Source organism: Mauremys mutica, chromosome 4 (genome assembly GCF_020497125.1).
Source record: "Mauremys mutica isolate MM-2020 ecotype Southern chromosome 4, ASM2049712v1, whole genome shotgun sequence".
Taxonomy (NCBI): domain Eukaryota; kingdom Metazoa; phylum Chordata; order Testudines; family Geoemydidae; genus Mauremys; species Mauremys mutica.
This window is the reverse complement of record NC_059075.1, coordinates 20,706,995-20,729,110: the sequence shown is the minus strand read 5'-3', so window position 1 is coordinate 20,729,110 and position 22,116 is coordinate 20,706,995. Positions and strand designations below refer to the sequence as shown.

At 41.9% G+C, this 22,116-nt stretch overlaps 1 protein-coding gene across 4 annotated transcripts in view; it reads left to right on the top strand.

Moving 5' to 3' along the window:
• Positions 1-22,116, top strand: part of MARK3 (microtubule affinity regulating kinase 3) — a 99,755-nt gene that overhangs the window by 48,877 nt on the left and 28,762 nt on the right. For all 4 annotated transcript variants that reach the window (XM_045013413.1, XM_045013414.1, XM_045013415.1 and 1 more), the window contains 7 exons: positions 1,747-1,817; positions 12,863-12,919; positions 13,832-14,068; positions 14,166-14,285; positions 15,655-15,754; positions 16,023-16,135; positions 19,914-20,067. In XM_045013413.1, coding sequence (XP_044869348.1) covers positions 1,747-1,817; positions 12,863-12,919; positions 13,832-14,068; positions 14,166-14,285; positions 15,655-15,754; positions 16,023-16,135; positions 19,914-20,067 — 852 coding nt within the window. The remainder of the gene's footprint in view (positions 1-1,746; positions 1,818-12,862; positions 12,920-13,831; positions 14,069-14,165; positions 14,286-15,654; positions 15,755-16,022; positions 16,136-19,913; positions 20,068-22,116) is intronic.

Genomic DNA, 22,116 nt, shown 5'->3' with positions numbered 1-22,116 from the left:
AAGCTGCCTTACATCAACCTAATTCTGCAGTGTAGACCAGGCCTGAGATGCTCCTTTTAGCTGAAATGAGAGAGACCTGTGTGTTTGGCATAGAAGCCATTAGTACTATTATATGCTTATGCAATATGCTACATGAAAATGTAATAGCAGATGACTATGTGCCAATATGGATTCAGTTCTGAAAATTCCCCTTATCTACATTTTAGTCATCTGTCTCAACTTAAATCAAATATTCAGTAACCCCCTCAGTTATTTGAACTACTGTTTTTCTCTGCTTTTGATATTCCCGATATTTCAGATAAACAGGGTTGGATTTCATCTTTGTCTGACCCCCTGCATTTCTATGAATTTTTATTTACTAATACTTTAAAAAGACACAGCTGTAAGATATATTTCAGGGAATTGTTATCACTGACTTGTATTTTAACTGCTACTCTGGAAAGCAAAATATAATTTGTTCAGAAAATGAAAACTTATAAAATGTTCATGCACACTCCTTTTGTCATATCTTGGGTTCTTTATTTAGAACAATACTTAAATCAGTTTGATTTGATTCCATCTTGTGACCTTTTCAAAATTAAAAGTACCTTTAATGATAGATTTTTTCCTTTTTTGAAGTAATAATGTGAAAAATGTTCTCTTATCTGAGAGTATTTAAATGTATATTAAAATAGTGATTTGATCTTTGAACTTCTAAAATTTTAGATTATTTAAACTAAGTGATTTATTTGTACTTAAAGACCTATTTATATATGTGGAAGCATTACCTCTTTCATGTCTAATGCCTACAGTTTTTCAGTAGAAAAACATTTGTCACACGGTGACAAACAAGTCGATATTTCACTGGATAGATAGCAACATTTGAAAACTAGTCTAGTAGGCTAGTTATAAAATGCCAGACATTAATTGACGGTTTGTTTAAAAACGCAGCTCTTTTCAATTTTTCTTCAGTACTGTGTCCTTCAAATGTCCCTTGTCATGTTGCATTGTTTCCTTTACATTTTGGAAGTCTTCCAGAGACCTGTTATGCCAGGATGCTTTTCTTCAATGTCTTATGTATGATATTTAAATTGTGGCTTGTGTCATCACATCAGTCTCTGTTCACTTGAATGTTTTTTATAATGAAGGCCCCAGGTTAATTTTAACCCCAGGTTGAAACAGGGATTTCCATCATTGTAATATAATTTTTGTACACTTAGATTAACTATATTATAACACTCTGAGGCTACAACCACATTTACAAGATCCTTTAAACATTTTTGTACTGTAGATAAGGCTTACGAAAGTCTATCTTTGTGATACAGCAGATATTTTTCTAATGGAAATTTGAAAGGAATTCAGAACTTTTTTTTGCAAAGAAAGGAATGCTGCTCATTTTCTATCATAAATGGTTGAAAACAAATATTTTGCCTACGTTCAGTCACCCAGATAATTCTTGTTAAAGTCTTTCTTGTCTCAGTGAAATTATGACATAGTAGTAAATCACTCTTCTGGGCTCTTGCCATAAGCCTTTTGCAAAAATGAAAAGTTAGTGCCTTTTATGATTGTTTATTCATGTGAAAAATCAAACATTCTAACTGAAAACTGAAATCTCAAATTTAGCTCACATTTCTGACATTTATGTAGCTCATACAATATATGTTACTCTTACAATTACAAAACTAACCCTAGATTTTGAAATTAACTTGCTGGTATTTTAAGATATTCAGTGGTTCTCCTTTAATCTTTGCTTTGTTTCAATTGCAGGTGAGGTATTTGACTATCTGGTTGCACATGGAAGAATGAAGGAAAAGGAAGCAAGAGCTAAATTTAGACAAGTATGTATAATAGACTAACAACTCTTAATTCCTCAACTTTAGCATTAAAACACATGGAAAAAATAGTTGACAGTGAACTTTCCACTGGTGCTTTCAAGCATGCTCTGTTGCTGACTTTTTGTTGCATTAAATAACAGGGAAAAACTAGTAGATTCCTGTAGATTCCCTGGCCTTATTTTCCTTATCAGCTTTTATTGATGATCTATTCCATGGCACACAATCTGTGGACAGCGATCTAAGAAAGAAAGAAAGATCAGGAGTTAACTTCATTTTAAAAATCTGATAGCACAGAGGCAACAAGCACAACAGTTGAAGGAGGTCATATAATTTTACACGCAACCTAATGTTTCAATTTATGTTAAGGAAATTTTGCATGAAATAAATCTCATAACATAAATGGACACCTTTATGCTTGTCTGTTCTGTCTTGAATAGAATAGTGTGTGCACCATTAGTTATTTGGGAAACAGTGGAAATGTAGGAATAACTCGCTTATTCCCTGTATCTAATATTTTAATGTGTGTGATATACAATTCTGTGGAAATGTACTGTGCAGAGAAGTTTTACTGATATGAACAATAACCTCACTAAAGTAAATGTGACAGTCGCAATAAACACTAATAAGAAAAAAGGACAGCATTATTTAGGACAGCTTAACCCATTATAAGGAGGCAAAAATAAAATCAATAAACGAAAGCACTATTTCTCTTATCATTTGAATCCTCCGTAAGTCTTGCAGTATCCTCCTTAATCTTTTGCAAGGTCCAGCTGGCAGACTTCACATCCCAGAAGATATTCTTTGAGTAGTGTGCAGATTGACAGACAGTAAGAACCATTTCTGCCCCTCATTCACAAAATCCTGGGGTGTGTTGTTTTTGTTTAACAGACTGTATTCAAGGTTCCTATGCTTAGATTCAGGAAGACAGAAAAATCTCCCCTTCAAATTCGGAGTTTTTGTGTGTGTGTTGCTTTTGCCCTCTGTCCCTCACAGTCCCAATGATATTAGCTTCTGGAGTTATCATTCCCATCTAAGATGTTGCACTGTACTATTTTTCTAAATCTGAAAGGTTATCCTTCAGATTCAAATCCAGTAATTTAAATCAAGTTTTTCTAAGATTCGAAAGGATCAGGGAATTTTCTCCCCGCTGGCATGCCTAATACTAATTTTCAGCGGTCAAATCTGGTTCTACCAGTATGTTCACTCTTCCCCATGGCTATCATTATTGTTCTTAATCAGGAGATTTAAAAAAAAAATGTTCTGTCACAGTACTTATGTTTTGTTACTTCGTCTACAGTGTTGTGTACAGTTTATCCTTCGATCCTGGTTATTTTATTCAAGTCCACTGACTTCTCTGAAAGGGAGTTTGAATCAGAAGGCATGAAGGCTATCTTACAAGTATAAGCTTCAGGGTTTCTTCACACTGCTACTATGTCAGTGAGCAAACACAGTTAGCAAAGATAATGCCGACACAGCTTGCTTGACCCCACTGAAGTCCACATAAATCCATTTTATAAGTCTTATTTTTATTTTTCTGCATTTCTATAATAGCTTCAGATAGATTTTTCTCATAGTATAATAGGGTTTCACTTTAAGTCCATCCACTAACTAGTTTAACAATGAGACAATAGTTACCTCTAAGAAAAGCTGGAGGAGCAATAGTAATTTGCATCTGCCATAATGTTGAGCCTGGCAGAGACTGTATGTTGTCATGTCTTGTTTGCTTTTAATTTTGCCTCTTTTCACTTCTGTAGCAGCCATTTCTGTATCGAGTTATGTTGGAAGTAAATCATTGCACACCTGCCCAACTTAAAAAATTGTCCAGGAAGGGCAGGTTCAGCATGGATCTAAAATCCTTCACAAGAAAGTATATTGATTCTGTGGTATGCATATTCTGTGGCCCCAGGAGCGTAAAGATTTCTGGAGTTTGATCTCAATTTTGAATTGTATGTGTTGTAAAGAAAATTCCAAACTGGAGTTTCTTAAGCCACTCTTTCCCCAAAGAATTTGTAAAACAGAAGTCACTGAACTCCAGTACTAGAAACCTGGCTCATAATATTAAAAATAAACTGAAGGTATACAGCAACTTTTAGAACGTTCTACTAATCATATAGTCCTTTTGAGTGGGCATTTTCCATCCTGGCACTGTCACTTGGGGGCACAGGATAATAAGAGCAATATTTTGGTACATGCTCAACTTCTTTGCTGTCATCCAGGTTTTTCCTCTACTTTGAAATAGTGTGACCATGGCTGATTATGCTGCAGTAAATAGCTTATGTATTATGCATAGCAGGCATGTTTAACAGGTGAAGTATGAAAGGGTGCAAATGCCAAAAATATAACCATGCTCTGCTGCTTTCCATTTTAAGCTGCTTTTGTGCCTCAGAGAGCAAATATTTGCACTTTAAAGATGTTTTGGATTCTTCATATCATTTACTTCCCCTTGCCCTACCCTCAGGCCTCTTGGTTGATCTGCTCTGGAGAATTTTTCTGCTGAGTAAGGATGATCAATGTGTGAGATGTATGAATAAAAATTAATGTAAAAACAAGGAACCCAAGTTTGTGCCTTTTGGGAAACGAGCAAATTAGGTAACTAATGCCCCCGTACTAATCCTCCCCTGCGTTTGTTTGTTAGTAAGTAGCTTTCATTAATCTTTCTGCCTCTTCTCTGAAAAACTCTAGAAGCAGGGCCATTTGTTAATATTCTTCTTCGAGTGCTTGTTCATGTCAGTTCCAATTAGGTGTGTGCGCATCGCGTACACAGTCATTGAAAAGTTTTCCCTTAGCAGCTCCCGTCGGGTCAGCTGTGGAGCCCCCTGGAGTGGCGCCTTCATGGCGCTGGATATAGGACCCTGCCGACCCCACACCGCCTCAGTTCCTTCTTACCACCAGTTATGGTCGTTGGAACTGCGATCTCTTGCCTAGCAAGTCCTTCCCTTAGCGTTCTTTCCATAGCGTAGTTAGTTTAGTTGTAGTTACTGTTAGTAGATAGTGTATATATTGTAAGGTTTGGGAGGGGTTTTCCCCAATCCCAACTGCCCTACCCTTGTGCTCCGGGGTGTGCCATGAGCCCAAAGCTTTAAACCCTGCGGAACCTGCAATAAACTTATACCAACAAGCGACCCCCACGACTCGTGTCTGGGGAGGCACACAAGACAGATAGGTGCAAGATTTGCAGGACTTTCTGCCCAAGGACGAAAAAGGAGCGAGATTTCCGACTTAGGCAGTTGCTCTTCGATCCCAGTCTGCTGCGGACCACCAGGACCTGGCACTGACCGCATCAGTACGGAATGCCATGGCATCAGTACGAGACATGGTGCCGAGGAAGGACTCTAGTCTAAGAGACCCTCGTCACTGGCACTCTTTGGCACCGCATGCTGAGGAGACTACCCGGCACTGCTCGCATTCGCTGGTGCCATACAACCGGCATAGAAAAGTGACGGGGGGCGCTCTGCGGTGCTGAAAGCAGCTGGACTGGCAGGCGCTGCACCGGTGCGTCCCTTGAAGGAGCACCCGGCGCCCAAGCAGCAAGAGTCAGCGCCGTCAACTTCAGTTCCCCCAAGGTGACTGCGAGTCCGGCACCCAGGAACTCCTCAGCTGGGCAGTGCCAGGTGGAGGAATTGAAGCTACCTTCCACCCCGGACACTTTTGCAGCTGCCAGAGATTTAATTGCCATGATGGATCTTCAGCCCTTGGCAGTCAGAGATAAGCCTCCAGCGCCGCTGCGACTGGCGCCCTCTAAAGGCAAGCTGACCGTGATGACCAACTTCTCCTGCCCGGCACTGTTAGCCTCAGCACCGGTCCAGATCGCCATTGTCAAGGCACCGCTCTTTGGCACCAGATTCCATGCAGGGTTCCCCGGCACCAGGAGGACATCACTCCCCTTCCTTGGCACAGAGAAGAGAGCGGCACCAATCCCCAGCTCCGAGAGAACTAGCAACAGATTCCCAGCACGGGCACCTCGACACCAGTCCCCCCTGTATCATCAGCTCGGCACCAGTCCCTGGCACAGGACCCTTCAGCTCCACCATGGTCATCACGGTCAAGATCCGTCTCATCGGACTCGGACAGTGATTCTTTCTGTTCCCGTCGCAGCTGACACAGATATGACAGGTGATGGAAGTAGTCACTAATGGCATGGCACCCCCAGTGATAGCCTCCAGCACAATAGCCCTTTTGGACCCCCAGGCCTTACCCTCACGCCCAGGGCTCTTTTTCCAGGGGCTCCCACTTGGAGGTCTCTGAGCACCAACTGGCCTATGCCCTGAGGATCTGAGGCGACTTTAGCACAAGCCCCACTGCTGGCCCAGATCGTCAGCGAGGCAAGACCCATTGCAAGGTCAGGCTACTGCCAGCATGGCTACAGTCGCCACAGAGACCCCAGACGCTGACCAAGAGGAGGTCAGGGAGTCGGAGGGCCAGAAGGACCGCCCGGTCTGCCTCTGGCCACCTCATCTTCATCCCCAAACGAGGCAGTGGCAGGAGCTTCAACCTCGGGCCCTCCTCCAGTTGACCACAGGGCTCACCAGGACCTTCTCCAGAGGATTGCCTGTAACATAGGATTACAGGCAGAGGAAGTGGTCGAACCTGAGGACCCCATGGTTGACATCCTCGCGCCAGAAGGACCATCCTGGGTAGCTCTGCCACTAATAAGTGATCAAGAGCAATCTTAAGGCTCTATGGCAGACCCCTGCTTCAATCCTGCCTACTGTCAGAGGTGTGGAGTGCAAGTACTTCGTTCCGTCTAAGGGGTATGAGTATCTGTTCTCTCACCTGCAACCATGCTCTCTGGTAGTGTCAGCGGTTAATCAGAAAGAGAGCAGCAGGGGCCAGCCCCTAAATCCAAAGAGTTGAAAAGGATGGACCTTTTCAGCAGGAAGGTTTACGCAACTGGTGGCCTGCAGCTGAGGATAGCTAACCAGCAAGCTGTCCTCCTCAATAGATGTAACTTCAATTCGTGTGGATCTGTGTTGAAGTTCAAGGAGCTGATTCCACCAGACTCCAGAGCCAAGTTCTCGACTATTATTGATGAAGGGAAGGCAGTGGCGCAGACCTCTTTGCAGGCTTTGTTGGACTTTGCGGATTCAGTTGTCCACACCATTTCCTCAGGTATAGCCATGGGGAGGCACTTCTTGCTACAGGCATCGGGGTTGCCCCCCAGAGGTGCAGCAAACCCTGGAGGGGACCTACCATTTGAAAGTGCAGGGTTGTTTTCGGAGCAAACAGACTCCCGCACAGCTTAAAGGACTCCCGGGCGACTATGAAATCATTGGGCGTGCACACTCCGGCAACTCAATGAAAACATTTCAAGCCCCAACGGCAACAACAGCGCCCATATCCTCCTCAGGTGAGGCAGGATTTTTATAGGCATAGGGGCAGGAATGGCAGGCTCAAACCTTCCAATCCCCTTCTGGGCAGGGCCAAAGTCTGACCAAACCTTTGTTGGGCTGTAAGCAGGCCTTTTGAAGGTGAGTCCGAGGACGGCACACCCACCCTGACACCAGATTCTTCCCTTTGTTTCACGAATCATCTATCCCAGTTCCTACCGTGCTTGATCCCAAATAACATCGAACTGCTGGGTTCTTCGCATGGTAGAAGTGGAATATTCTCTCCAATTCTGCTCCTCCCCTGCCTCCGACCACCCTTCCCTGTCCCTCTTCAGACACCCTTCTAACAAGCAACTCCTTATCCAGGAGGTGCAGATGCTCCTCACCATAGGAGCAGTGAAGGAGGTTCCTCAAGAGCTATGGGGCAAGGGATTCTATTCCCACTATTTCCTAATCCCCAAGACAAAAGGGAGGGGTCTCAGACCCATTCTAGACCTGCAAGGACTCAACAAATTCATGGTCAAGTTGAAGTTCCGCATAGTCTCCCTGAGCACAATTATCCCTTCCCTGGATCTGGGGGACTGGTACGCCACCCTTGACACGAAAGACACATTTTCACATAGCCGTTCGGCCTGCTCACAGATGATTCCTATGATTTGTGGTCGACCACAAAACATTCAGTTCACGGTCCTCCCATTGGTCCATCAACAGCCACCCCGAGTGTTCACCAAGTGCATGTTGGTCATTGCAGCCTTCCTCCGGAGAAATCAGGGGCAGGTCTACCCATACCTTGATGACTGGCTGCTCAGGGGGCGCACCAGGGAGCATGTTGAATCTCACGTCCGTTTAGTCAGATCAACTTTAGAAAGTCTGGGCCATCTCCTCAAAGTGAACAAGTCAACCTTGTCTCCGACCCAGAGAATAGAGATTGGAGTGGTGCTGGACTCGGTACAGGCAAGGGCATTTTTACCGAAGACCCAATTCCAAGCCATGTCAAATATTATTTAAGGTCTCTGGCGGTACCCAACCACTACTGCAAGGGGATTCCCGAGTCTCCTTGGCCACATGGCAGCCTGCACTTACGTGCTCTGGCAGGACAGAGTCGCAAATCCCTGCAAGCGTGGCTCGCGTCTGCCTATCACCTGGACTCAGTGGTGAAGGTGCCAGAGCACATACTCGAGTCCCTCCAGTGGTGGCTTGACCCTCGGATGGTGTGTGAAGGAGTCCCCTTCAACAGCCCCAGCCCTCCTTGTCCCTGGTAATGGACATGTCAGCTCTGGGTTGGGGTGCGCATTTGGGAGATCTCCAGAAACAGGGCCTATAGTCACAGGACGAACTCTCCCATCATACCAGTATCAAGGAGCTCAGGGCAGTACAAGTAGCATGCAAAACTTCTCAGGCCCGGCTGCAAGGACAGTGCGTGGCAATGATGACAGACAACACCACTGCCATGTTTTACATCAATAAGCAGAGTGAAGCCCATTCCTCCCCTTTATGTGGAGAGGCCCTCCACCTATGGGAGTTCTGCATCACCCACTCCATTCATCTGGAGGAGTCCTATATCCCAGGAGTTCAGAGCGAGTGGTCCATCTGTCCGGATGTCATACGCTCCATCTTCCAAAGGTGAGGGTTTCCCCAGGTCGATCTGTTTGCCATCCGGAGCAACAGAAAGTGCCCAATGCTCTGCTCCTTCCAGAGTCACAGCCCTGGCTCATGGATGCCTTTATGCTACCCATGGGAGGCCAACTGCTGTATTCCTTCCCCCCGATCCCTCTCATGCACAAGGTACTTCTCAAGGTCTGCAGGGACAGAATGGAGGTAATTCTGGTGGCCCCAGCGTGGCCTCGACAATACTGGTACACCATGTTCCTGGAGCTGTCAGTAGACACCCTGATTGCATTACCACTCCACCCAGATCTAATCACTCAGGACCAGTCACCTTCACCCCCAGACCTCCAGTCCCTCCATCTCACAGCCTGGAAGCTTCATAGTTAAACCCCACAGAACTTCTGTGCTCAGAACCAGTAAGAAAGGTCCTACTTGGCACTTAGCTAGCTAAATGGAAAAGGTTCACTTGCTGGTGTGCCCAGCAGCACACACCTCCACTCCAGGCGCCTATACCACTTATTCTAGAGTACCTTCTGCACCTGAAACACCAAAGCCTGGCAACGTCATCTATCAAGGTACATCTTGGTGCTATCTCGGCCTTCCACCCTGGAGCGTCCAGACACTCCATATTCGCCAACCCCATGGTAGGACATTTCCTCAAAGGTCTGGAACGGCTACATCCTCAAATTAGACAGCCTGATCCTACGTGGGACCTTAACCTGGTCCTCGCCAGGCTCATGGGGGGCCCCCTTTTGAACCTCTGACGACTTGCTCATTCCTCTACATCTCATAGAAGGTAGCCTTCCTTGTTACCATTACATCAGCTAGGAGGGTGTCGGAGTTAAAGGTCCTTAGCTCCAGTCCAGTCCAGTTGCTAAGGTGCAACTCAGGCCTCACCCAGCCTTTTTTCCCAAGAGAGTGTCACACTTCCATACTAGCCAAGACATTTTTCTACCTGTCTTCTATCCTAAGCCTCATCCCAGTAGTCGAGAGCAGAAGCTGCACTCATTTGATGTTTGGCAGGCGCTAGCATTCTACACTGAATGCACAAAGCCGTTCAGGCAGTCGAACCAGCTGTTCGTGGCGGTAGCAGACTGGATGAAAGGGCTCCTAGTCTAATCTTGAAGAATATCTTCCTGGATCACGGCATGCATCTGCACATGTTGCGAACTGGCCAAGGTCCCAGCCCCGGCACTTACAGCACATTCCACAAGGACACAGGCCTCGTCAACGGCGTTCCTGGCTCAGGTCCCTATACAAGAAATTTTTAGGGCAGCAACTTGGTCCTCAATGCATATGTTCACCTCTCACTATGCTATCACCCAGCACGCCAGAGGTGTTGCAGCATTCGGCAGAGCAGTGCTCCAATCAGTGATTCCTTAACTCCGACCCCACCTCTGGAGTGGAACTTGGGAGTCACCTGATTGGAATTGACATGAACAAGCACTCGAAGAAGGAAAACGGTTACTCACCTTCTCGTAACTGTTGTTCCGAGATGTGGTGTTCATGTCAATACCAATCCGCACCCGCCTTCCCTTCTATTGAAGTAGCCGGTGAGAAGGAACTGAGGAGGTGCGGGGTTGGCTGGGTCCTATATCCAGCACCATGAAGGCGCCACTCCAGGAGGTTCCACAGCTGACCCAATGGGAGCTGCTAAGGGAAAACTTTCCGATGACTGTACACGTGGCGTGCACACACCTGATTGGAATGGACTTGAACAACACGTCTCAAAGGACAACAGTTATGGGAAGGCGAGTAACCCATAATGATATTTGGAATTGGGCAGATGTAAGGACAAATTTATAGCTGTTTAGGCCTATTAAAAAAACTCCACAAAATAAATCAGCAGTGCAGCATGTATCAGACAAGTAAGAAATAAACTGCTAGTGACAGCTCCACAATGTAGATAGATTTCTCAGACTGAGACACCAACTTCATAATGCGAACAGAAGAGAGAAGGAAACCAATGAAATAATCAAAGGGACTGAGCCCAGAGAAATTATAAATAAAAACATTTTTGGTACAGTCCCTCATTGAATTTGAGTCCTTTTCCTTCAAACTGTTGGTCTGCTTTCCTTTGTCATGCCTGCTCTTTCCTTTCCATTCTAAGCTGTTGCCTCACTGTTTCAGCCCCTAAACTTGTCTACAGGTGCATCAGCTAGTACAGAATTGTCAGCAAAGAAAATCTGTTGATCAACATGTCATTGCTATGGCCATTTGGGATCAGAAGTGATGTTTGCTTCCACTTGAGAATGGCGTAACAATCAGACCATACTGTGTCTCTGCACCTTATTCAAGTGAGAGGCGCATGAGATACTTGTCATGTTGATGGCCCTGGAGACCTAGGGTTTCTGAGCATGGTGTGGGGAGGTGAGAAATATTGTAGAGCTCTGACTGGGGCATGGGGTGCTAGAGTAATAGAGGAAGAGAAGAAGGTAGACTGGTGGATGGGGTGTGAGGAGAAAGCTGATGATAAATTAATAAGCATTATAAAAAAGTCAGTAATTATAGAAAAAGGAATCCAGAATGAGGGAGCCAGATACAGAAGGAAATAAAGTAGTAAATGAAAAATAAACAAGTGACTGTGTAGTTAACCTTTTTATAGAACATCTGCTTCCAAGCTGTTGTCTGATGTACATAAATATAATCTGTAATACAGACTTGACATATTTTCATTTCAACACCAGAATGAAACACCTATCATTTAAGTGTAAAATGCAAAGTGATCTAGTCTAGATGTGAAGAATTTTTACTCTAACATGCTTGCAAATAATCTTGAGTTACTATTCTAAACGTTGAAAAAATAAGAGAAAATTCTTTCTTGACTCTGGTTGCATGGTCGTACACACAGCATTGGACCTATTACCCAGCTATAGAGGAATTCTCCTGTTCTGATGTGAAAACTGGCAGTGAATTACAAAGTATAACATTACTTCACCTTTTTAAAATTGGTGATCTTCTTAAATGAAACATGCTAATAAACTTCCTCATTATAAAATTAAAAGAATATAAAGATTGATATTTCCTGACCTTTCAGTGTTGCTATGCAAAGTTGATTGCATGTCCAACCTTAATTCTGACCAGTTGTTCATGTGCGTTACAATAGTGTTTCATTATATGATCATGTAGCGTGTGTCAAATAAGACAATGTAATGTCCAATTTTTTTCTACAGCTTTACATACATACATCACAGCTTATATTGGAGAGTACTACTCTGTGAATGCCACTGTCCACAAATGCCTTGTTTAAGTCATTCGCTGTGACCTTATGATCCACCATGCAAAGTTGCAGGAAAAAATACACCTCCACCTCGATATAATGCTGTCCTCGGGAGCCAAAAAATCTTACCGCGTTATAGGTGAAACCGTATTATATCGAACTTGCTTTGATCCACCAGAGTGCACAGCCCCGCCCACCCAAGCACTCCTTTACCGCGTTATATCTGAATTCGTGTTATGTTGGGTTGCGTTATATCGAGGTAGAGGTGTATTCTATATTTGAGAAATATACCTAAAAGTACACTGAACAAGACCAGAGTTCCTTCACGTTCCCTTTATTATGCTACTCATTGCATAAAGTGCAAAATAAATGAGGTAAAGTGTGCTCAGCTCCTTGCCTGACTCATGATGGACAAACCTTCAGTAACTTATGACTCCATACTAACTTATCACGCAAGTTGTTTCTCACACTCAAATAGCTGAACCATTTCCCCCCAAAATATCTCTCAAAAAAAAAAATCTTCAGGCAAAATCTGGAAAATTTCAGCCCAATAGTGAAAATTTCAGAAAGTTGTGAAAGAGTAAAGACATGAAATGAAAACCTTTCCGTGACCTTAATAGAAGGTGAGCCTGCCCTCCTTCTATAATCAGCCATGCAGAGACAATGAAATCCTTTCCAAAGTGTAATAGAAGCCAGTATGTTGAATAATAAGTTTATGTTTAATTACACTTTTATTAATTTTACCCTGAATATGGTGACCATTGTGGTTGGTTGGTTGTATGGCTTTGAATGCATAAACACTTGTCAGTTTTAGCAACTAATATTGAAATTTCTGATTACACATCTGTTTCTTTGAGGTGTCACTTATATAATTGGGCCTGTTTTCTATCCAGATAGTATCTGCAGTGCAGTACTGCCATCAAAAGCATATTGTTCATAGAGATCTCAAGGTGAGTAGAAAAAAAACTACCAAAGTTTATATGCAATAGTTTCATTCTTTGTGCCTATAAGATGTTTAAATCTTTTCCATGGCTTACAGGAAATTTTAAATGCTATTAACATATATTAAATATGGAGGTATTTCTTTAAAAAAAAAAATTGGGGATGGAGGAGATGAGATCTATCTTAATGTGAGGATTTGGATGGCATATGAAAAGTGGAGCCTCTGACCTCTTGGTCACTAATTGAAATCTAGCTCAGTTTGGTAATGATAAAAAACATTACAGTTGGGTAACAGATGGGAAAATGCTTGGTGATTCTTGTTGCCGGAATTAGTAAACAACACAAAAAGTCCACTGTCATGGATGGGGTGGCTTCCCTTAGGCTTGGCGCACGTTGGTGTGGCATTGTGAGAGAGTTTGCTCCGTTCCTTATACTATAACTATATGGTTGCTATTACTTGAAACTGAAATGTGGCACATTTCATAAATCTTATTTTCACTTTATACTTAAAAAAAAAAAAAAGTAGAGATTTTATGTACTACAAACTTTTGTAAGCGTTTGGCAGATAAAAGTGTAGTCTTTAAGAGCTGCAGTTTCATTTTTATCTTGTTACATGGAAACCTAAAGTTACAGAAATACCAAATAGTTTTCCATGAAGTAACCAAAGGGATGATACATGTGACTAGCTTTATTTAGTGTAACAAGTGCCATAAATCTGAAGGTGATACACTAGTGAGATTACAAAATTAGTAATTTTCATATTTATTTTAAAAAGATATTTGATCATTTTCAATTAAAAAAAAGCAATTTTATTACACTTTTGGCTTTTGCCTTTAATAATGAATAAAAAATTGAACAATAGCTTTTGTAGAAAAATCTGAAATATACACAACACCGTATTTTTCTTTTCTTCCTCCCAGGCTGAAAATCTATTGCTAGATGCAGATATGAACATTAAAATAGCAGACTTTGGTTTTAGCAATGAGTTTACAGTTGGAAATAAACTGGACACATTTTGTGGCAGCCCACCATATGCTGCGCCAGAGCTCTTCCAAGGCAAGAAATATGATGGACCTGAAGTAGATGTTTGGAGTTTAGGTGTTATTCTTTATACTCTTGTTAGTGGATCTCTTCCTTTTGATGGACAGAACTTAAAGGTATATTACTTACACTCTACTAGCTGTTGTAATAATTCAACAACAGTATTTTAAACTGTGCCTCTGACTTTTTATAATTTGCTTCCTTTCTCCCAAGGAACTGAGAGAGAGAGTACTAAGGGGAAAATACAGGATCCCTTTCTACATGTCAACAGACTGTGAAAACCTCCTCAAACGTTTTCTGGTGCTAAACCCAACTAAAAGAGGCACTCTAGAGGTAATAGCACGAGTAAAATACTTTCAGACAAAATAATAATTAATGGTGATTTAACAAGGTTCATTTGTACCACTAATACTTGCTATTCCTCTCCCTCCCCCATTAGCAGGTATTTAACTTCAGTTGATATTTGCTGGATTTGCTGCCCTGAGAGTTCTAGTGTGAGTTTTAGGTGCAACTTCGCCATATTTGTGCCAGTTTCCCTCAAGTCAGTTTCTCAATGCAGTGAATAAAGTTTTTTCCGTGCATATGCAATCCAATGCACACTCTTAGATGGTTGCCTACTTACATGTGTACTCTGAGCATGCACCTGGCTTAAGTGGGCAAATCCATAATGCGTGAAGAAATTGGGGTTTTATGCATGCTACCCTAATTTGAATACACATCAGGAGTTTTCATGCCTACATTGAGAAGTCACTTAAGAGCACATATCTTTGAAAAGTTGATATGTCTTTGTTTCCTTAAAAGCTAATAACCCAAAGCACAATAGTATCACTATTGTAAACTGTAGTTTTGGACTTTCAAAATGTACCGCAGTATTCTGCAGTAAGGTTATCTTGAAGATGTATAGAGTAATCACATGAGGAGGAGTTACTGATTACTCCCTTCAAAAGTAGGGCACTATGGCTAGGCATGGCTTGCATTTTAGTACATTCCTATGAAAGGCTGTTGGAGTACAGTCTAATATATGTGACTTCCTAAATAGTTCAACATTAGAGAAGGGTTAAAATCTCAGTTTGGATTTTCTTAACCATAATACTTTTAAACAGGTGCTTTTATCTGCTGTTTTTTTTCCTTTTGTGTTCTTTGTCAATACTTTATACTTTAACTCCTTGGAGAACTGACTAGTTCCCAAGTGAGTAATATTTAGCATGGGAAAGTCTGCTAGAAGTTTTGTGGCTGAAAGAGGGCATTAGTGTACAAAGTCCAGTGAAGGTTTCCTGGATTAGGATGGTTTCCTGCATACAGATTGTTGTCTGGAAGAAGTCTTAACTACTCTCCTCCCTGTGCTCCCACTGCAACTAATCTCTCCACTACTAATACTTAACTTTGACCTTTATGCTGGAATACAGCTGATGGGAAGTAGTCTGTTTAGGAACACAAGTCCAGGGGAGGAGAGGAAGGGGACCGGCAATAAAGCTGGCTAGTTTCAAATATGAGTTGGGAATTATTTGGAGCTTTCTGGAAAAGAATGGTGGGTAGACTTAGAAGAGGAAGCAAGGACTTACCTCTTTAAACCCAAGTCTGGATTTGCTTGTCTTCAGTTCTTCAGTGCTATACATTTTTGATAGATGAGACTTTGACCTCTCAATGACTTGTTTCGTTTACAAGTAAATATCTTACACTACTAAGCAACCTATCTTCGTAGCAAATCATGAAGGACCGGTGGATCAATGCAGGGCATGAAGATGATGAGCTAAAACCTTTTGTGGAACCAGAGCTGGACATCTCAGACCAGAAGAGAATAGGTAATTCAGTGTTGTCCAATATGTCCGCATTTAACTTGCAGTGTTTTGAGTTCATGTACTGTATAATCAGATCTGCTCTGTGCTTAATTATGTATATTTAGGTGTTTGAAAAACAACTTTACTATTAGTATCTAATTAGACATTGTTCCCACATTTAGATATTTTGTTCCATTGTTAGAAATAAACAGGTTTTTTCAACATGGAAAAACTCAACCACTGTGTATCTATTAAAGCATATTGTGACTTACAAATTCCTTCTTTCTTTCAGATATTATGGTTGGAATGGGATATTCTCAAGAAGAAATTCAAGAATCCCTTAGTAAAATGAAATATGACGAAATCACCGCTACATACTTATTGTTAGGGAGAAAATCATCAGAGGTGAGAATAGAACAGGAAAAAAGTTAAAAATATTCTGATGTTAAATGCAGAAAAACTATTCAGAGCAAAATATAGTTGATTCAAGTGAAAGTTATGGTTCCTCTTCAAGAAATTGTTTACGTGAATTCCACTATTGGGTGCATGGTCCACCAGGTGGACAAGATCAAATTATTTTGTCCGATAATGTCGGTTGTGACTGCACCTTTTTTCTTAATTGTCCTTGCGTGTCCTCCCTACCCAAGGGCATAAAGGACAGAGCAAGCCCCATTGTCCGTCAGTTCTTCAAGTGCTTGTCTCTATATATTCCACTATTTATGTGCAAGCACTCAGTACAATCCTGTTTGCATTCTTTTATCCTGCAGCATCCATTCAGGGCCACACCTGTGCACAGAGTGAGCTTTCTCGTACCTCTAGCCGAAGACATAAAATATGGGGTGATCCTAACTTCCCCCCAGGTCACCGCCCCATGTCTTGCAGTGTGTGAGCCTCTTCCCTCACTGTGTCATTTACCCATTGTTTTGTAAATAGATATTTAATAGCTGGTGATTAGTGTTTAATTTTTTGATGGCATTTCCTTTCTTCTTCAACAAGAAGGAATTTTATTTTGCCTAAGCATCTGTCCTGGTTCTTGATTGATAGTAATGACTGAACACAAGTCTCCAAGCTTTAGGTATTGCCCTTCATGTGAGATAGTAATGCCTCTAAATGGTGAGTATACCAGATGCTTACTGTGTCTGGGTGAGGGGCAAATAACAGAGAAATGTCATCTGTAAATTATTTTCAAAGAGGCTTTCCTGAAAGTGGTTCTGCTGGAGAGGTTAAAGCATCTCTCTTGAGACCCTGAGATAGCTGTGGTTGGCAGCAGAAATTTCTGAGCACTCCTCATCTAAAAGGGCTCTTGTTGGCTCCTCTACTTGTTGAGTTGAAAAAGCTGCCCCTAAAGATCTGATAAAATCTCAAGGGATAGGGAAAGAAAGAACAGAGTCCACACAGGGAAGAGAGAGAGGTCTCCATCACCAGGTCCTTTTTCAGGAGCCACAAATCCTCTTGAGCCTCAGTTGAAAAGCATAGCACCAGGCCCGAAAAGGGATGCTCTGGAACCTGGTCAGGCATCAAACACAGTGCTTCTATGCAGTTTTCCCTTGTATTGATGCCATCCTCTCATAAAACTGCCAATGCGAAAGTCAGACAAGTGGTCAAAAGACTAACTGGTCTTTTCAGGATTGGACTTCTGACAGCCTCTCTCTAAATCCTTTGTCCCTGGTTGTGGGGTTACACCCCTCCCCCCCACCTCCACACACACTTCTGCTGGGGATTCTGCTAGGACTCGGAAGACACACACACTGCACTCAGGGATGTGGGCTAACAGCAGGATTGGAATAAACACACTACTGGGAGCTGTCAGAGGGGGACCAAGAACTGCCAATTGGAAAAGAATGTCCAGAGCATTGGGAGAGAAGGAAATTGGGCAGTATGTTCACTGGAGTCAGGCTGAGAACAGGTGATTAGGGAGTATTCCAAGGGGGAAGGAAGCAGGGCAGAATGTGCAGGGGGCAACAGAACCAAATAGTAATAAAATGGAAGAAATTAAGAGCAAAAGAAGATGGCTTGGAGCTTTTTTTCCTCCTTAAGCACCATGAGACACTTTTTAAAAAGGAGACTGTTTGTCAGATCAAGGACAGTCGCAAATAAATCATTTCTCCATCTAAACAATTGTTTTAGTTGCCTCAAATATACTGTATAATCTTGAATGGAGCAAAAGTGGTCCAAGCTGTTGAAAATGTGAGGAGAGGCAGTCTCTCTAGGATGTAGACCACATTGAAATTTTGAGAGCCCATCTCTTAGCCAGAACTTACTGAGCAATCTTCAGAAATGATCTTTTAAAATAGATTTTTATCCTAATTTTTTTCAAACATATATGCACAATCCTCATTCTTTTAGTTTCAAAGATCTGCTGTTTTTTTATTACACATATGGAGGAAGCACGGTAACTTTTTTGTTTAGGGAATGGGGGAGGAGGGGAATTTACATTTAACCTTTGTAGAACTCAGAGCTGAAAAAAGGAAAACTCTCTACCCCAGGGTTTCTCAAACAGGGGTCGCCGCTTGATATTCTGAACAGAAAGAGCTCTCAGCTATCCTTGTAGCTGTTTTCATTGCTTCACACTTACTCAACACGTGTTCTAATTGTCAGTGAAAATCCTGAAATCTTATTATATAGATTAACAGGACACTGAGGATACAAATCTGCCTATACAGGCTACTGCCTTTAGAATGCCTACAAAAACATGGCAGACGCTACGTCTGATCTCCTTCCCACCTTGTCTCCCCCCACCTAGCCACAGATATTTAAAACAACGTAATCAATCTCTTAATATAATGCTTTAATGGGAGGAGAGGGTAAGGAGGGTAAAGAGATATGGAGACAGGTTGGGGTAATGTGAGAATCATATATGAAGAGATGTAAGGGCAGTTGCTAACCAGAGAAAATTCTGTTCAGAATATCAATAGGTTCAATCACCACTGAGATCTGAGGGTATTTTTTATAGTCCAATTTTCAAGTTCTCACCCATTTGGACTTTACTAATTATTAGGGCTGTCGAGTAATTAAAGTTAACTCGCGCAATTAACTCAAAAAATTAATTGTGATTAAAAATTAATCGCGATTAATCACACTGTTATACAGTAGACATGTATAATGGGGAGTGCATAGCAGTATAATAACTTGACTGCTTCCTGGCTGAAAGATAACTAAGACCCTACCTAATTTGTGATAGTGCTGAAATTGCAGATCTCAGCAATATTAGGCTTTCACTGCAATTCTGTCAGCCGCCTGGGGCTAACAGCAGAAGCCCTGGCCACCAGTTGGCTGAGCCTGACAGCGGGAGCCCTGGCCATCAGCCACTGATGGCCAAAACTCCCGCTGTCAGCCCCATGCATTAATGAATGTAATATAGTTGCACAAAATGTCTGGCTGTCAAAAAAAAAATATAGCAGGCATAACATAATACTGGAATGTTATATTGTTCCAGCACATTTTTCTTAAAAAAATAAGTCTTCTCTGACTTCCAAATTGCCATAATTAATAAAGGTCCGTTATTACTTTTCTGCAATTTTCCATGTCTGATCTGCGACTCTCAGCCACAGTTATTTGACAATCATCCCATAATTCAAATAGGGCCTTATTGTGGGCTAAAACACCATATTTTGACTTCAGCACTATAGTGTATCATATGCTGGTTACCTTTAAACAAAAAACACCTTCAAATATTGGTTAAGCATTTTAACATTTTTAAAATGATCTATTTTTTAATTGTAGGACCAAAAGTTTGGTAAGCACTGTAGACTCACTTTGGGGCAGGGACTACATTCTAATGTCTGTATAAATGGAAGCAAACTGTTCAGAAGCAAACATCTCTCCCCAACCTTATCCTGTAAGGAAGGGGTTAGAAGATATTTGTTTCTCAGCAAAATACCTTTTTCATAAAATGCTCCTAATGTTTCAGAAGTAAATTAAACTGTGCAATGTTTTGTGTAGCTATTGTAGCTTCATACAGATTTGGTTACTTATTTACCACCAGTTGAGTGAAAAATGAATAGAGTACTACTCATATTTCTACTGGTCCTTTAGGCACAGAACTGGATCTGACTAGTGCACTTTTAAGGAACATTTTAGTGTGAGAACCTTTTGAAATTTTGCTTACTTAGGATTATGTTCAAAATATCTGGACATTGTTAAATTCATTTTTATTGAACCTCATTTTTTAATTTTCTCTTAGTTGGATGCTAGTGATTCAAGCTCCAGCAGCAATCTTTCCCTTGCTAAAGTTAGGCCAAGTAGTGATCTCAACAATAGCACTGGACAATCGCCTCATCACAAAGTGCAGAGAAGCATATCTTCCAGCCAGAAACAGCGACGGTACAGCGATCATGGTGAGTGACCCTGTTTCAGTGTGATGACGCACACCTGCTATAAAATGTTCAATATTTCCTTACAGCCTCCACCTTTTAAAAGGGACCAACTTGCTTATGGTCTGGTCAGTTACAACCTAGTGACTATTTCATTGTTTTACAATGTTCAGGTATTCTTATGTATACTTAAGACCTCCTCAGAGATACCTTCTAAAGGTGTACTGAGTGAACCATCTTATTCTATTATTATGGCAATATTTTCTCCTGCCTGTGAGGCCATCCTAGGAAAGTCTTGCTAAACAACATCTTGCAAGTTCTCTTGTTCAATATCAAGTGCATCCCACACCCACTTCCATTATGGCCATACAGCTTTTGTTTCCTTTTGGCATTAATAGGTCAGCCTTTGTCTAAAAGAACTTGGAAAACTGTCTGTCCCCCAGTATTTCTTCTTGTTTCCTGTGGGGGCTGTCACTTGAATGCCCTGCAAAGGTCCAGTTTTTAAAGAGTACCAGTGACCCCAGCCAAACTTAGAACTTTTCTGCCTCATGGGTATGCAGAACAGTCACACAGTTTACTAAATATCTTGTAAATCTTCCTGCCTATACACTAACTTACAAAGGGAATCTCCTTTTGACCTGAATATACTACAGTGGTTATTTGCAGGCAGGAGAGGTCGCTTTCCTCTCCTTTGTCTCCTTGGATTACGTTGGGGGTTTTTTGTTAAATTTTCTAATCTGTAGAATCAGTTTTAGTTTTGTTTGAAGAGAAAAACCACAACACTTGAATGGTTTTGACTTTATTTTTATCCCCATTAAAGTGTGTCAGGAGAGGACGGGAAGTCTGACTTTCAAAATATAACATCCACATCTCAACTCCTTACATTTTAATAGCTGGGAAAGGATTTGTAAAAATAGTTGGGCCGTTGGACATTTTTCCTGATCTTCAGGTATACCAGAACAGCTTTCTGCCATTCTTCCCCAATTCCGTGGGCACGTGGGGGCCTATAGCACAAATTAGGGTAGGTTGTGTGCCAGCAATAATTGCCCCCAGGTGCCATTCCACCATCCCAGAGTGCCTGGAATTTAGCTTGGTCTGGCTGGGCTTTGGAATGCCCATTGAACTGGGAGGGATTAGAAACAAGTGACAAAGAACCTGCCATGACAACTTTATGCAATTAGAAATCCCTTGCTCAAAGGAAATCCTTAACTGGGTTTAGACTAGCTTTCCAACCTATTGTGCCAGTGGCAAGAAAGGGAATAAAGCACAGCCAAATATATGGCCCAACACTTCAAGTAACAGAGGAATTATTAGAAAAGTACAATAGGCAGTGTTCAAATGTTGGACTTCTGGAGCCAAGCAAAAGAAGGTAAGAGCCTTAAGGGGACCTTTCAGAGTGTTTAACACCAGATTTTTCTTACATTAAAATCTGAGGAACATCTCCAACTAAAGATTTTAAATAGTTTTATATTCACCACCCATCTCTCTTTACCAGAGAAAATGTATACAGATTCTGTATCTTTGGTGGAAAATTGCATTAAAGGGAGCTTTAAGAGTTGGCTTAAATCTCCAGCTTATTAAATTTTTAAAAATTGACTTTGTTTTTGAGCAACTCAAGTTTTACACATTTTTTTAAAAGGCAGAGATTAATAATATTCAGAAGTTTGGAAAAGTTCTTCGAGTGCTTGCTCATGTCCATTCCATTGTCTGTGTGAGCTCGCCATATGCACTGGTGCTGGAAGTTTTCCCCCCGTGGTATCTGTAGGGGACTGGCTCTGGTGCCCTCTGGAATGGCACGTATATGCGCCGGTATAAGAGGTGCCGCTAGCTCCCCCCTCCCTCAGTTCCTTCTTACCACCAATGACAGTGCTGGAATGTCTCCTTGCTTCAGCACGCTTTCCTATCTCTACTGTGTCTAGTAGTGAATTTGTTGTATATAGTTTTTTAAAGTTGTACAGTTAATAGTTCCCTTAGTGTTAAGTTAGAAATAGTTAGTCCTGTATGGGACTTAGCCTAGGGATAGGGCATGCCCTGGGCTTCAAACCTTGACTGTTGCAAAAACCTATGCCAGTC